The following is a 16,373-nucleotide window of genomic DNA, read 5'->3' as shown; positions in this document are numbered from 1 at the left end:
TTGGGGCAGAGGGCAACAAAACCCCTGTGCACAAATCCTTAATGTTTTAAGTCCCCGAACTTAGGGAAAAACAAAACCAACATAAAATTCAGACATTAAATCACCACGGGGCGGGGGGAAGTCTGTCCTTTCAGTAAAAGTTTGAACATTTAAAGCAAAACATTAGGAACAGAAAACTGGTCAACAGTTTACTTAAATAAAAGTAAATTTGGGATTATCTATAAACAAACACTTTTTTTGTAATTTAAAACCTTGTTACAACTCCTCTAACAATCCACATGAAAATGCAATGATTTGCCCACAAATGCAAAAATAGTCTGTAAAACTGCAGTGGGATTCCATAAACTGTAAAGAAATTGAAGTTTCAAGGGAAATTTTGTAAGACTACATCAACAGTCATTTTGTAGAAGTGAGAAAACATCTTGCTTCAGACAAAGCCATAGGTAACAGATGGTATCAAGGAGAAAGCTTACTTTTATGCTATTTACTAATCTTAAAAACAAAACAAACCCCAAAACCCACAACAAACAACTTTGAATAAATGCTGATCCAAACTAGCATAAGCAGAGAAAGAAAAAACAAAAATAACAAAAAAAAAAGAAAAAAAAGACTGTGTTTCTACTATGTAAGAACTACAGAACAACATTGTGACCCTAATGTTTCCAAATGTTCCTATCTTTCCAAAACACAGGAAAAGCATTTACATTTGAGAAAGCTTGGATGCATTGTTTTGGAAACAAGCTCTCCAAATACACCATACTTTTAAGAGTAACAGATTTCAGAAGCTAGTTCTTCAACACATCTCTGTTCCTGTTTCAGCTAACAGCTTATTGCTCTCTCCCTTTCTCCCCACTACATAAGCTACAAAGGGTGACTTTGTGATCATGGCTCCAAAGACAAGGGTGCTAAAAAGGACAGAAGATAGACATATTTCTAATGGACTACACAGACTAGAATTCCCAGAATATTTACAATTTTAATAGGTATATATATATATAAAAAAATATTTTCATAGCATCTGAACTAATTCGTATGTGCATTATAAATATTAGAGATAGACCAATCATAAATACAGGAAGCAGAAAAAAAAATTTGTTCTTATAATCAAAGATGAACACAGTAACAATTTTACCCTCCTTTAAACTAGAGCTAAAGAAATATTCCAAACAAAATCCATAGTCACCGGATAAGTATTATATAAGCACACAGTACAAGTGAGAAAGAAAAGGCATAAAGTACATAGAAGATGTAAAGTATGCAAGTTCACACATCCCAGCAAAACTGAACTATTTACAGAAGAAAAATCTCACTATTTAGGTTTCTATCTGTAACCATCCATTAGAAAAATTCTGCAGTGAGGATCTAATAAAAATTCTCTGTCTTCATCAGTATGAGGAACGTACTACTTCCACCTCCATAAAACCTAGGTAACATATTAGGTAGATTCTCCCAACATTGCCTTGGTGTTGCATCATTTTAACAAACTTAAGATGGGAAACAATAATATCTACATGTTTTCAATCTTTCCCATTGCTTCTCTCACGTCCCCAGTGTCCTATTGCTACTCTGAAAGTCACAGAATCATAGAATGGCTAGGGTTGGAAAGGACCTTAAAGATCACTGAGTTCCAACCCCCCTGCCATAGGCAGGGACACCCTCCACTAGACCAGGTTGCTCAACGCCTCACCCAACCTGGTATTGAACACCTCCAGGGATGGGGTATCCACAACTTCTTTGGGCAACCTGTTCCACTGCCTCACCACCCTCACAGTAAAAAACATCTTCCTAATATCTCATCTAAATCTACCCTCTCCCTTTCAGCTTAAAACCACTTCCCCTTGTCCTCTCACTACACTCCCTGATAAAAAGGGCCTCTCCATCTCTCCTGTAGGCCCCCTTTAATTACTGGAAGACTTCCCAGAGACTTCTCTTCTCAAGGCTAAACAACCCCAACTCTCTCAGCCTGTCCTCTTCAGGGAGGTGCTCCAGCCCTCTGACCAACTTCATGGCCCTCCTCTGAACTCCCTCCAACAGGTCCATGTTCTTCTTATGTTGGAGGCCCCACAGCTGAACGCAGTACTCCAGGTGGGGTCTCACGAGAGTAGAACAGAAGGGGATAATCACCTCCCTCGACCTGCTGGTCACACTTCTTTTGATGCAGCCCAGGATCCAGTTGGCTTTCTGGGTTGCAAGCACACATTGCTGGCTCATGTTGAGCTTCTCATCTACCAGGACCCCAAGTCCTTTTCCTCAGGGCTGCTCTCAAGCCATTCTCCACCCAGCCTGTACTTGTGCTTGGGATTGCCTCTCAAGCCTGTCAAGGTCCCTCTGGATCACATCCCTTCCCTCCAGTGTGTCAACTGTACCACACAGCTTTGTGTCGTCAGAAAAATTGCTGAGAGCACACTCAATGCCGCTGCCCATGTCTCCCACAGAGATGTTAAACAACACTGGTCCCAGTACCGACCCCTCAGGATCACCATTCGTCACTGGTCTCCACTTGGACATTGAGCCATTGACCACAACTCTTTGAGTCCGACCAACCAGCCAATTCCTTATCCACTGTGTTGTCCAACTGTTAAATCCATGTCTCTCCAATTTAGAGACAACAATGTTGTGTGGGACACTGTTGAATGTTTTGCACAAGTCCAGGTAGATGTCAGTTGCCCTTCCCTTATCCACCAATGCTGCAGTCTCGTTGTAGAAGACCACTAAATTTGTCAGGCGCGGTTTGCCCTTACTGAAGCCATCTTGGCTGTCACCAATCACCTCCTTACTTTCCATGTGCCTTAGCATAGTTTCCAGGAGGATCTGTTTCATGATCTTGGCAGGGACAGAAGTGAGACTGACTGGTCTGTAGTTCCCTGGGTCTTCCTTTTTTCCTTTCTTAAAAATGGAGGTTATATTTCCCCTTTTCCAGCCAGCAGGAACTTCCCCTTACTGCCATGACTTCTCAAATAGGACGGAGAGTGCTTAGCAACTCTGTCTGCCAGATCTTCATTGTCTTATTCTGGTTACAAAATACATTATTTCCTTTCAGAAATGCATTTCCAGCTTCTGAGCAGACTGCAACAACTAGGATTTTTATCTACCAATTGCTTTTCTCTACATCAAGATTAACCTCATCTACCTATCTGTGTATCTTTTTCCATCATGATTTCCATGTGTATATTCCACCAGTCACGCAAGTTTTCTGAGCTTTATGACCTACATCGCATCTGGTAAGAGTTACTGAATGTCTGTGTAAGTCCTATGTCAACTAATTATTGCAATGAAATTTGTTCATAATTCTCATCCCTATATTGCCATAGAAAAGCCACAGCACAAGTTTCTTCAACAAGCTGAAGGAGAAAACAGAATAGTGAGGGAAGAAACTAGTAAAAGGAAGTACCTACTATCTTCTCTAAAAGTATCAACTTTCTCCTCCATCTACTAGAGACAACTAAGTTGTGTTTCTTGCCACAACAAACGCAATCCCCTCCCCTACTTGCATGAATCCACTCACTTTGTAAAATGTGAATGACACTGCTCAGCATTTAAAGAGATGACCTCGTCCTTCATACTGCTTCAGCTTCCCATGACATTCTCACATAGTGTTCCTGGTCTGACGCTAATAGATGCTATCATGAAGAAGAAAGCAATTCCTAAAAATAAGATAGAAAGTCAAACAAGCTGCTACAACTACATCATGGTTTTAACTAAACAAGCATTCTTAACTTCTGTTTGCCCACCCTCTTCATGCAGCCAGGTTCTGTGTTCATCATCTAAACTTGTACTGCAAGACAAACTACTCTGGAAAAAGAATTGTTTCCTATCCCACAGTTAGCTAGTGTTTGGATTCATATTTGAGCCCAACTTTCAACTATTGTCCTCCTTCCTTTCAAACATTTAGATGAAACTCACACTGACTGCACTGGCATCATGATTTCAGTCTTTCTTTGCCACTCTAACAGCATACAGACAAGTGGGACTGATAAAAGTTAAGATTTTAGTGTTTTATACATTTTTAAGTGACAACAAGAGGACAAAGTACGTCTATATAAATGTAATTCACACAAAAAGAATATAATCATTGGAGTTATTTCCTCATAACAAAACTCAATGACAAAATTAGCTTTTTCAGAGGAGGAAGGTTCGACTAAAGGACTTGTTAAATAAAAAGTCTTCTTGATGTTCAGTGTAGCACCCACAACAATTATGTTGTACCTGTATTTCTCTTTATGGTTTGCAGTAAGATAATCCCAGTCAAAATATAAAGCACAGAATGTTCTAAATTTTGTGAAAGTCTTGGAATCTGACACACAAAATAAGGATGTTCTTGAAGTTCCACACCCAAAGCCCTCTTCTGAGGGTTAGTGGTCAGCATAGGATTTTTCTTCTAAAAAATTAAAGTTAGAAATTGAAAATCTTTTATCTATAGGCAATTCCAAAGAAGTTGGAGTAAAATAATTCAACTTAGTTTTCACAAACAAGCTTGTATCCGTTACCATTCTTCATTCACCAGTAATGACAGGGATAAGGCAAAGATGATGTATGAAGCTGTACTTTGTCATTAATACTATATTAATCCACGCTTGCTTTTTGTCAGTGGTCATTAAGTTGCAAAGCAATATTGACATATCCTTTCATTCTACTCCCACAACTTACAGTAAACAAAGAAAACTTAGTTTTTCAAGTTATTAAGCAACCTTCTGCAAACATTTTGCGTTGTGCATATCACAACACATCAAAAGATGCAACAATAATGACAAACATACTAAAACAAATCCGCTTTTTCCTTAATTCTTCTTGCACTTCACTTGTTGATCTTTTTTACTCAGCTTTCCACAGCTACACGAGTTAGCTATCTTAAGTTTATATTCAGTATCACAAAAAGGAGCCAGCAAAACAGCTTGCAAGACCTACGTTGGTTCCAAATTTTAAACATAGCTCAAGCCTGTTATAAGATTATAATGGCAACCATACATACAAAAAACAACCGTGCTCAGTTACATCTTTCATTCCCTGATTTGTTTGTCCAATTACTCATTATTTTAATATACAGCAAACACCAAAGAGCTTTACATTTCATACCTGGCCTCAGTTTACTAAGCATACTGCAACATAACACTTTTCAGATCTTCATCCACCACTGGAAATTATTCTTCCCATTCCTGCACAGAATTTATTCTATTCTTGAACTGGGACACATTTTTGTTCCTTCCTGAAGGGCTCACCTCAAGTCTGATGATGATCACTAGAAGTATTTACTATCAACTTCAACAGATAATTTTTTTTTTCTACTCTGATGAACGTTCAAAAACTTCCCCAGGTAATTTACTTCTACTGCTTCATTACCCTTGTTGGCAATTTTCTCTTAATGCCCAACTAGAAGCTTCCTTGTTTCAATTACTCTGTATTATATCCAACAGGTATGGAGAAACCATATAAATCAAATTATTTTTACATTTCCACTCTCCACATCATGAGAATTTATTGGTCTGAGTTGTACAGTGTCTACGTTGCCCAGATGCTGCTCAAAGAGAACAAATAAGATCTCTATACGAGAACTTTGGCTGTATAATCACTTTTCTCCTTCTTCCTCCCTATTAACCCATCTGTGATGTTCAAATTAATATTCATTTTTCCTAGGTTGTAGGGACAACCCAAAACTCCCCTCCATGTTTTCAAAGAATCCAGATAAGCTCTGCAATTCATTCTGGGGCCTACAGGTGGAAAGGCTGGTTGATATTTATAAAGCACTCCTTAAAGATAAGAGAAAACCATACAAGCCTTTTATTACTGCCCAAAATGACTGCCTTCACATAAAGAATGAGGGTAAGCCAATTGGACATGATTCAAAAGACTTCCACTACAGGCAGAATAAGCATGAAAACCAAACTCTTTGGGTCATGACAGTTGCTTGCTCTATCACCATTACAACCGTGTTCAAAATGGAAAGAAACAGCCCAGAAATTCCTCCTTTTTGTTGTGCCTATACCAAAAAAAAAAAAAAAATCACTCTGAGAAGTTCACCTACTAACAACTTCCTCTGGCATTCTGAAAAGTGTATACTATCCTGTATAAGGCACAGTTGACTTAAAAATACATATCAGAAAAAATATATTAAGTGGTCTGATAGCAAAATTTGCTGCATTTTGCATTCATAGCAAAATGAATATACTCACTATTATATTCATTTACCTCAAAATCAGAAACTGACAAACACTAGCCCTGACTATTAGAGAGCAGATTCTTTGCTCATCAACATAATCACAGATTCCAAGAGCAACATTTCTTATGATTTTATCACATACTAAAAATATAAAAGGTTGTTTTCCAATTTTTTCCACTAAGTTTATCAATCAAGTGCTAAAGCAAAAAACACACCTGTTCAAACAAAGGGCTTTTATTCTTTAAAGTATATTGTCTCATTCTAATTAGCTATGCTAAACATTAGAGTATTTTACAACTTAGATGGGAAACAAGCTTGTAACTCAGGCACAAAGCTTCTGAAACAAAAACCCTCAAACAAATAGATCTGGCCACTAGATGGCCTCAAGACAGCAATTTTATGCAACTTGGGCAGCTACCACTAGATGGTGGCTACACACCAGTACTTGATTGAAATATGCAGGCAAGCTCAGTTAAAAGTTTATTTTATTATACTTCAGTTGAATAAAATGAAATTAAGAAAAGTTAACTTCACTGTTTTAGATTTACAAAAAAGACAGCTATTTGTTCCATGCTCCTCTCACTAGAGAACAGTTCCTAACACTGTTCTCCTGCATTTTAACTAAGTAGGGGAACTTGATTCTAGGCTCTCTGTGACAAAGCCACCTGTACTTGCAGCATTTGAACATATCCCACCCTGAAAAAACCCAAAACATAGCCATACTGTAAATTTAATTTTAATTCCGGCTCTTTTAATATCTACATACATCACATTTATGGGGAATTTTATCTCCTTATTAGAGGGACAGGAATACAACACCCACAATTTATGATCTACCCTTATTAAGTTAAGCTAATTTTTCATTTAGTTCTCCAATTTCCTTAAGAAAAACCTACTGAAAATTAATGTTACAGGCCTATAAATTCTGAGTTTTTGTGAACTACTCATACTATGAACACAAGTAAAAATTTCCATATGTAACCGATATCCATAACAGCCAACACAGATCTCAATTACGCATACACTTGCACAAATTTCTCAAAACGTGTAAGCACTCGCTTTATGCATTTTATTCATAGGCGAGCAAAGTTGGCAGTAACATAGTCTCAGAATAATCAAGATTACAATAATTATGATCTACAGAGTATTTTTATCAAATGTGTAAGTAGTGCTCTGTGCAACCAGTCTCAGCTAAACAGCTATTTGAAGAGAAAGTTGCCAATTTATCCAAGTAAACATCTGCATGCTTTAAGGAGGACATAAGGTTCTGTGCATGGAGTTTTGGCCAACTGCATATAAATATCATTGGAACCTTTCTGGAGCCTTTGATTCCAGTTCAGCTTCTACATAGCACGGTTTTTACTACTGCTGTGCTCCTAGCTGCAAGCTAACAAGTCTGTTTTCAGCTGTGATTTTTAAGGACTTAAAACATACTAGAGCCAACAACCCACTTGACCTCCAAGTGCAGTGCTAATGAAGGCCTGAACCAGGATTTAAAAGCAGGAACAAGTTCACACAACACAGAACCTAAATAAGTTAAATACAAACAGTTGTAGCACACAGAGAAGTGGAAAAAGGTAAAAAGAAAAATGAAGCCACACCCTTCCCTTTGTCCCCAAAAATATACACCCTTTCTATGGTCCAACTACAAGAAGAGGTCAGACTACAAAAGTCAGTTTGTTACGCTATATGTGTATTTACATATTTGCTACGTGAGGCAGACATTTTTATCCTCAGATGCAAACACCATACTGTCCTAGTACATCATAAACCATGAAAAAACCTTCTGTTAAAGTTCTGTAACCTGCATCCGTAACAGTTAAATAAAGAGACTGTGAAAGATTAAAGAAAAAAGAACTAAGATGAGATCTAGGTTGAAAGACCAAAAGGAGATTTCATTGGATAATCCATCAGCTTTCATCCTGATGAATGCTAAAAAGAACAGCTACATTCCCAACACCAAGCTTCCATCCAGGCTGTCAAAAACATTGATTTCAGAAAGGGAAAATATCCTCAGAAATTAGAAAGAAATATGTAATTGGCAAAACAGAAGCAGCTTATTTCTAGAATTAACTTATAGTGGCTAAATCCAACCTTGGTCAAGGCAATACATAAGTTACAAGACACACACAGTGCACATACACAGTACTTGAAGAAGTGCTATAGTAGCGCTGTTTGCAACCAGACATTACCTGAAGACAGTACATTTTTGTATGCTAGGGGTTAGTTCAACATGAAAATGAGCATTGTTGGATTTGTTACAAAAATCTACTCAAAGCTATGTAATTCACTATGCTAACATCAGCAACTTTTATATGGCACATCATCTCTCTCTCAAATTTTTTCTGCTTAAAAATGGATTGCCAGATTTCTCTGATCCAGCCTTTAATTCAAGGTGGTAGTCCAACTAGAAGATGACAGAATTTCCCAATTCATAGGTAACAGTGTAGCCTTGCCATGTCTCAAAACACCTACTACGATTTGGCTTTGTCCCCTTATCTGTGACAGATGCCACAGAAATAAAAAAGTGCAATATATTTGCTACATCTGGAACAGGAAGTGTTTATATCCAGGTACAGCTAAAAAAATCCATTAAACACAGTACATTAATGCAGTTTATCACAGCTATCTTTTATATTCCACAGTAAAAAGGTACAATTAAGATATACCTCAGTAGGTCTGGGATACAAGATAACTTACTGAAAAATGCCAACATGAAGATGCCATCATTGCCCACTCTAAGCTGATCTGCATCACTGAAATCATCCCGTGGTGGATATTCTTCTTCCTGGATTTACAGGTTAGTGATAATTTAGTGAAAAGTTTATTTTAGAATAACTATCTGTAGGATTAAAGTATTAATTATGTTTCTAAAGCTAGAAGAAAATCAACATTTCTGTAACACGTCCACATCAAGAAGTTTAAAAGAAAAATAATGCACATCTATAAAACAAGTCTTATTTGTTGCCTATATTGACAGAGCCCAAATTTTCTGTAAAAGATATGTATGTACTGGCTATTCATCTTAAATGAAGCTAGAAGTTATTTCAGATGAGTACTTTAACAATCAAAACCAACAGAAATATTTTTCTTTTTTTACTCTTAACTATCTTGATATGCAGCCAAGCTATTAAAATATTTTTTGAAAAGTCATTACATAATATATTCTATATTTTTCCTGCCAGAAAAGGCTTTTAATGCTTCCCAAAATATAGAATAAAGCTTTAGAATAAGGTTAGTATCTTAAAATAAATTGCTGAGGTAACAGCACAGCCCTAACCAAACTCACTCCCCTGTAACACTGCAAAACCAACGCAAATCAAAGAAAACCTCCGGGGACACTAGAGGGCGCGAGCACATTACAAGTGTTCCAAATTCAAAAAGCACAGTACTCAAGTCAAACAACAGCAAACAGAGACGTCAGTCAAAACAATCCAAAGACTGCTCCCATCCTGCCAAAATACCGGGTCTTAAGATAGTGAAAGTATGCGTTTCTTTTGTTTCTCCGTACTCGATTCTCAACAGAACTTGGCAGATCTTACATATGCAGTTCTGTGCACAATTAAGACATTGCTGCAACTGTAGATGGGGAAACTTAAGTTTTCATGATGACAGTACTTTCACTAAAGGGAGTCTGATGACTAACAGTGAAACACACCATTTTTACACTTAAATGAATAACATCAAAACAACGCAGGATGATACAAGTTAAATAAAGCTGTCAGTAGCAGCAGTAACACGGTCTAGACATAAGCATGATTAATATTATTTTCCTATTTTTTTCTCCAATTAATCATAATGTATTAGAATTGAGATAAGAAATTACCTATAAAAAAATAAATCAAGGGAGATTAGTTGAAGTGAAATTTACTTAGCTGTTTCACCCACAGTAAACACTTACTACTGAAATAATGTACTTCTGTTTTTAACATACTACTCAGTGACTGTACCCAATGTTATTTTGTATAATAATTTCATAACTAAAAGGGCATTAAACAATCACAGTGATCTAAACCTCTGCCATGTGATTGACATGTTCACTTTTGTCAACACAGCAAAATAATCTATCAGGGTATAGCAATTATGGTTAAACATGTGCTAGAACAAACTGTACCAACTCAAGGCAGCCAGCACTACTCTTTGTAACACAGACATGAAATTCCAGCTGCACTATTTAATTTCAGATAAATTAAGAAGGACTCTGTATCAGATAAGTTACTTTAAAAACACCGCTATTCACACGGATAAAACTAAAGAAAGCACAAAAAGCTAGCTGAACAACAATCTTAAGGGGCTATAATTCAACTCTACATAATTTCAGATGTCCCTAAATGGTCATCTTAAGTGACTATGAAAGCATTCATTTATTTAGCTCAACTTTGCTGCAGCTACAAGACTGGTGGGGAGGGAAGGGAAGGCTGAAAATACATTTAACAAAGAGCTACATTTGAACGTGCTTATCTCTGAAAAGTATGCCACAAAAGTTCCTTTTTCAAGTCAACAAAAAATATTTTCAATTTTGATTTCAAGAGGTCTATAAACCCTCATATACAATTATTTTTGGACTTTTCCTAAAACTGCCTGCTAACTACTGTACTTCATACTGGCATTTCCAAACCAACTAGTGAATTATGCTCTATGCAAAATGTTGCCTCAGAAAAATAAAATTTTGTTCAACTAAAATAACTAGTTTAGCAGGTTTCTCTATATGCACAGGCTTCTCTAAAGTTTATGTGTGTGAGAAACACAGGTCAATATATAACCCAGGGACATGAGAGCAGACATTTGGAAGTAGGCATTCTTGCAATAAGGATGAACAAGTTGTAATACGTCACACTCCATGTCAAAAGAGAATTATATTAAACCAAGTTCTATCCACTGTCTCCAAAAATTGGAATATGAAAATTACCAAAATGTTTAAAAAATGAAAGTTTCCTGTGCTTAAATCAAGTTCAGCCTGTATCTACATCATTTAGGATTATGTAATTTTATGATCAGTCTTTTAGATGGAAGACACTAATCAGCCACTGCTCAAGGCCCGCTAATATGATGTCTTTCACAGTGCTCTCATTTGATCTAGTTTGTGTCAACCACCCCAATCTTTCTTCACAATATATTTGTTTGCCACCATTCACTGAGGAATGAAAACGACAGTGCAAAATGATTGTCCTCTCTGCTGATGCTTATAACTAAATGTAATTTCATAATACTACTTCTATCAGATATTGACATTTGTATCAATGAGAATTATGTATTTTATGTATATAAACCTTTTTAATTAGAAGAATGTCATAACACCACACACAAATACATATATGTTGCAGTATCCCATATTGATTTTTGACAAATTTGGCCATGTCAAGGATCATGGACAACATTTCTTGTTTGCTAAATATGCTGAGATCTGTATAAACAGAAAACTTACTGTTCCTATGACCAAAGAAAACAGCTGAACAGCAAAAAAATACTATCAGCATAAATGGCATGTTACACAGAGTAATTCCTCTAAGCAGAAGAACATCAAATGGTACACAGCGTCTAATAAAGTCATACCTATTGACGCCTCTGAAACTACAGTGCTTTCTGTAGTATTCTGCAAAAAGAGGACTGTTTTTTCCCCCCAATGCTTTGTAACTTCTTTCAAATCAAAACCCAGCATGGCATATAGTGAGACAATCACCTTTAATGAAGTAAAGAACCTGAGTTTTCAGGGAACTCCTTGGACAACTAAACTGATACAACTTGTCCCAATGCAGTGGATTTACAGAGAAAAACTTCTGAAGAAAGGGTCAAATTACTTAATAAATAAAACCCATAAATGATACCTTCAGCATACAAAACAATATGGAGAAGTTAATGGTGGGAGAAAAAAAGGCACAATGAACCCCAGAAGCATTTGTTTGCCTGCAGGAAAATTCTTAGTTAAAAGTCTAAACTACAGAGAACTATACCATACCTCTGGACGACTGAGGAATATTTCATCAAACAGACTCCTAGACTCCCTAAACTGGGCGTGCTAAGCATGTAAAAACAGGAAAACGTAAGACAAATGCAACTGAAAAGCATTAAGTAAAAGCCATTCATTGCAACATACAAACAAGTAATTTAACTGTTAGCAATATTTTTGCCCATTTAAATTAACCTTTCAAAACTGCCCTTGAGAATTTGAAAAGGAAAAACATCAAAAGCCAGGGCAACTAATGCTATCACTGCTGATGACACAGGGCTGCTACAATTTCTTTGATACACTGAACTATCTGGAAGCATTTGAAAGAAATAAATGTTTATGCACAATGTATTCTTGTAAGACAAACTACATAAAGGACTATGAAAACTAATACTGAAAGTTTCAGTAAATGTTAGGTTTAGATTGTTGGTACAATCTGTGGATGCAGGGCCTACGATGAAGCCTTTGACCACACTAATATCTTTTGTAAGATTGCTACCTTATTTGGGGGTGGTGGAGAAGGATTAAAATTGTTCATTGAATGCCCTGCCTTTTCATTTTCTTCTATTCAATTTGGACTATGTCATGAACGAATTATCAGCTTCATGTACCACACAAGGTAACGTAAGGATGTTTAACTTTTTCCAGTTGTTCACATTATTGTAGTGAAGAGGCAATATACCCTCTTTTTACAAGACAGAAACTAGAGACACAGATCATTGCAGAGTTCACATTTGCAAGAGCACTCACATCATAAGGCTGAAAATAAAATCTGGAAAATCTACATTGTTTGTGTATGTTTTGCAAAGTGTGTAATATACAAATCAGATACTATCCACAGTTGTCACTGCTTGTGATCTCCAAGACAGTGAAAGTGGAAAAACAATTAACTACACACCAGTAGTGCAAAGTTAAGTCACTTCTCCGTTCTTCTGTATTCAGGGCTCAAGACCAAAATCCCTCCCCTCAAGATGGCAAACCACCACTCTAACCATAATATGATCTTTTTTTCTTATTCTAGTCATCTGCTAGATTAAGACAGCCTTATTACATAGTCTTAGTCCACACCAATGTAAATCCATCAGAGGTATTAAATAAGGCTGGGATTTTGTGGCAGTATCACATGGTAAGGTAATTAAAATGGCAGTAATTAAAACTGTGTTGGCACATAATTTTAGTATCATCTACAAAACTGGAACTCACCTGCAGCATTGCCTACTTTTTCCCAAATCTCAACTTTGCAACCTTAATAGTGTTTCTTTAATATAGCTTGTGTCTGTGCATGTGTGCGCTTAAAAAAAAACAAAAACAAAACCCAAAAAAAACCTGAGAAGAAATTCACAAATTCTATCAAACTTGAGATTTTCAGCAGTCATCAGGACTGGTGGCTTCTAGGTACACTGATACTTCTGATACTTAGTACTGCTCTCAGCCTACAACTTTTTAACCACTCTCTGCTTTGGGGGAATGATGGTGTGTTCCTACGGCTTTTATTTTGTAAGTAAGTGACATTCTTGTGCTGTCAGCATCTAGTTCTTGAATGTCAAGTTCCACTGTATGTTTTGGAAAAGCAGACTACATAAAAGTTTATTTATCACTTTGTCACCATATCCTACTCTCCTAGCTCTTAACTCCAGATTCCTTCTCCCTCCGTACTCCTCTTTTCTCACACATCAGCTTCAGCTCCTTTCCCAGTACTGCATTTTGTCCCCAGTGGGGTTCCTTTCTCCCCCAATCCCAGTTTATCCTTCTCCCCTGTTTCTCATTTACATTTCTTTGTACTTGGTCCATACCACCGCTCTCCATTCACTCTTGCCTTTTCTCATTTTGACTTAGACCAATCCTCTCTGATCCCTGCCTGTTTTTATTTTAAGCCAGTTACCTCCTTGCCCAACCAAAACCAGACTTCTCTTCCTACAACATGTAAGCTTCAGAGGCTCAGAGTCATTTTCCTTCTTCCCTCCACCTATCATTGATGCCCCTGCAGTTGAATCAAGTGGCTTTCCCGTCCCCTTCCAATCAAAGGCCAAGAATAATAAAACTACTTCAGGCCACACCAGAAATTTCCGTTTCGCAGTTCCAATGTTTTGACCAGAAGCAGTCAAGAGCAGTCATAAGGCATATCTACTTTTAGTCCCGTAATCCTACTCTGATACAGAACATTTGAGAATGTTCTCTGGCAACGGCACACCTGCTGTCCTATCCCCTTCAGAGCTGTGAGCAGTCTAGACTTGTTCAGGCAAGACAAACTCCACATATGTAATAAATTGAAAGCTGTATGTATTCACTGTGGAAACTCATTTTTCAAAAACTGGTAATTTGGCCAAAACCACACAGACTTCCTAAGGAAGGGCAAAAGACATTTTTGACACAGTGACCCAAACATGTGAGAAAGAGTTCTTCAAAATAAAAAAAAAAAAAAAATCTCAAAACAACAAGGAAAAAACACTGTTTTGGTTCTTGGTTTTGGTTTTTTGTTTTGTTTTTGTTTTTGTTTTGTTTTTTTTTGGTTAGTTGGTTTGGTTTTTTTGGTTTGTTTTGGGTTTTTTTTGCTTAGCCTTATTCTTGAAATTGATTGAACCCTAGCCTGAGGTTTTCCCTGTAAAATTCAGGTCAAGGAAGACTGCTTGTCTGTCTGAAACTTTCATCCCATAGGGTTCTAGACATACAGAGTCAAAAGCAACAAGAATCTTGCAAGAGAGTTGCACGTATCCTGTCTGAAGTGTCACAGGACTGGTAATGGTACTCTAAAAGTTAAGGTTTGGATTGTTCATGTTCCAAGTAAATAATAGAATCATAGAATGGTTTGGGTTGGAAAGGACCTTAAAGATCATCAAGTTCCAAGCCCCTGCCATGGGCAGGGACACCTCCCACTAGACCAGGTTGCTCAAAGCCTCATCCAGCCTGGCCTTGAACACCCCCAGGGATGGGGCAACCACAACTTTCCCTGGGCAACCTGTTCCAGTGTCTCACCACCCTCACAGTGAAAAATTTCTTCCTTATGTCTAGTCTAAATCTACCCTTTTTTAAAGGTTTATAATTTCAGACTGAGTATTTTATTCAGAACAACACTGCAGCAAAAGTTTTGCTTATATGACAAGCAGTAAGGACAGACTACATAGAATCCATGCTCCTGCTAAAGCAGTTAAAAGGTTACAACTGGAGATCACCACTTCATAGCAGAAACTTGGCAAGTAACCATGCAAATATTCCTGGTTCCTGCTGCATTTAGTGAAACAGATTTGTGTAACACCTTCACTGGCAATGTTACACAAGTTCACTTTAACTTTAGCTGTGCATACCTTAAAGTGAGTTTTGTTCACTGTGATTACTGCACAGCAGTCAAGGAAGGAACTAGATGAGCAGCTTTTTTTTCCAGTCACAAGCACACTGCAGTCACTAAGATTTTAAATGCATTTCAAATGTAATTAACTACATTTGATCTCAAGGTGAAGATTTTTAGTGAAAGCACTGGAAGCCTAATTTGGGTATAGTATATTACAGCAAATACTACCAAACAGCAGAATTTCCACACTCCAAAACTTAAGAGGAAAAAAAAAAACCAAACTTTGCTTACAAAACTAACATTTAACACTAATTGAAGATATCAATTTACTATTTTGAAGACTGTGTTCTTTATAACATTAATTCTTACAAACTTATGAGCACTGAATATATACCTATTACTTAATTTACTCTTCACCATAATTCGTGGTGTGGGGGTTTTTTTGTTTGTTTTAAGTACTTGGAACATTTCTTAGAACATCAGCATTAAAGTTTTCAAGGACCTTTCATTTTAAAAAAGATCCACATTATTTGGGGTTTTTCCCCTTCCAGACTGCTGGAATCCTCCTTCTTCTCTAAAGGTCTACTTTGTTAATTTTTTTTTTATCATCTGAAACATTAAATATCAGCAATAACTCTACAAAGTAACAGTAGTGGATAACTAATTCAAAGATGACAAAACACTGGATAAACTACCAAAACAGTACAAAATTTGGCTTTTAAAGCTGTTTAGACAGCAGCTATGCCAAGAAAAGTGTGAAAGTGTGAATACGATACACTTTTCATAGTACTTTATAACTAACTTACACTATCTGTATAAAACCTAAGCATCCAAAAATATTTAAATCTGCATCTCACCATTATTTTAATAAATAGACCATAATATGGGCCCAACTGTTACAAATGATTAGGTTAGCCTAACATGTTACACAAAACTGAAATAAAGCAGAACTATGACTTACTCGCTGGGCAACTTCTGCTGCAGCA

General features: G+C 36.9%; 1 protein-coding gene across 1 annotated transcript in view; it reads right to left on the bottom strand.

Annotated features, from left to right (window-relative positions):
• NDFIP2 (Nedd4 family interacting protein 2) overlaps positions 1–16,373 on the bottom strand; it is a gene marked incomplete at its 5' end in the record, with an annotated part of 28,618 nt that overhangs the window by 10,492 nt on the left and 1,753 nt on the right. Inside the window, 2 exons of the mRNA XM_010087537.1 lie at positions 8,855–8,942; positions 16,349–16,359. Coding sequence (XP_010085839.1) covers positions 8,855–8,942; positions 16,349–16,359 — 99 coding nt within the window. The remainder of the gene's footprint in view (positions 1–8,854; positions 8,943–16,348; positions 16,360–16,373) is intronic.

The sequence above is a fragment of the Pterocles gutturalis genome, unplaced genomic scaffold (assembly GCF_000699245.1).
Source record: "Pterocles gutturalis isolate BGI_N339 unplaced genomic scaffold, ASM69924v1 scaffold15356, whole genome shotgun sequence".
In the NCBI taxonomy this organism is placed as follows: domain Eukaryota; kingdom Metazoa; phylum Chordata; class Aves; order Pterocliformes; family Pteroclidae; genus Pterocles; species Pterocles gutturalis.
Note: the sequence above shows the minus strand (reverse complement) of the source record. Positions and strands in the feature narration are given on the sequence as shown.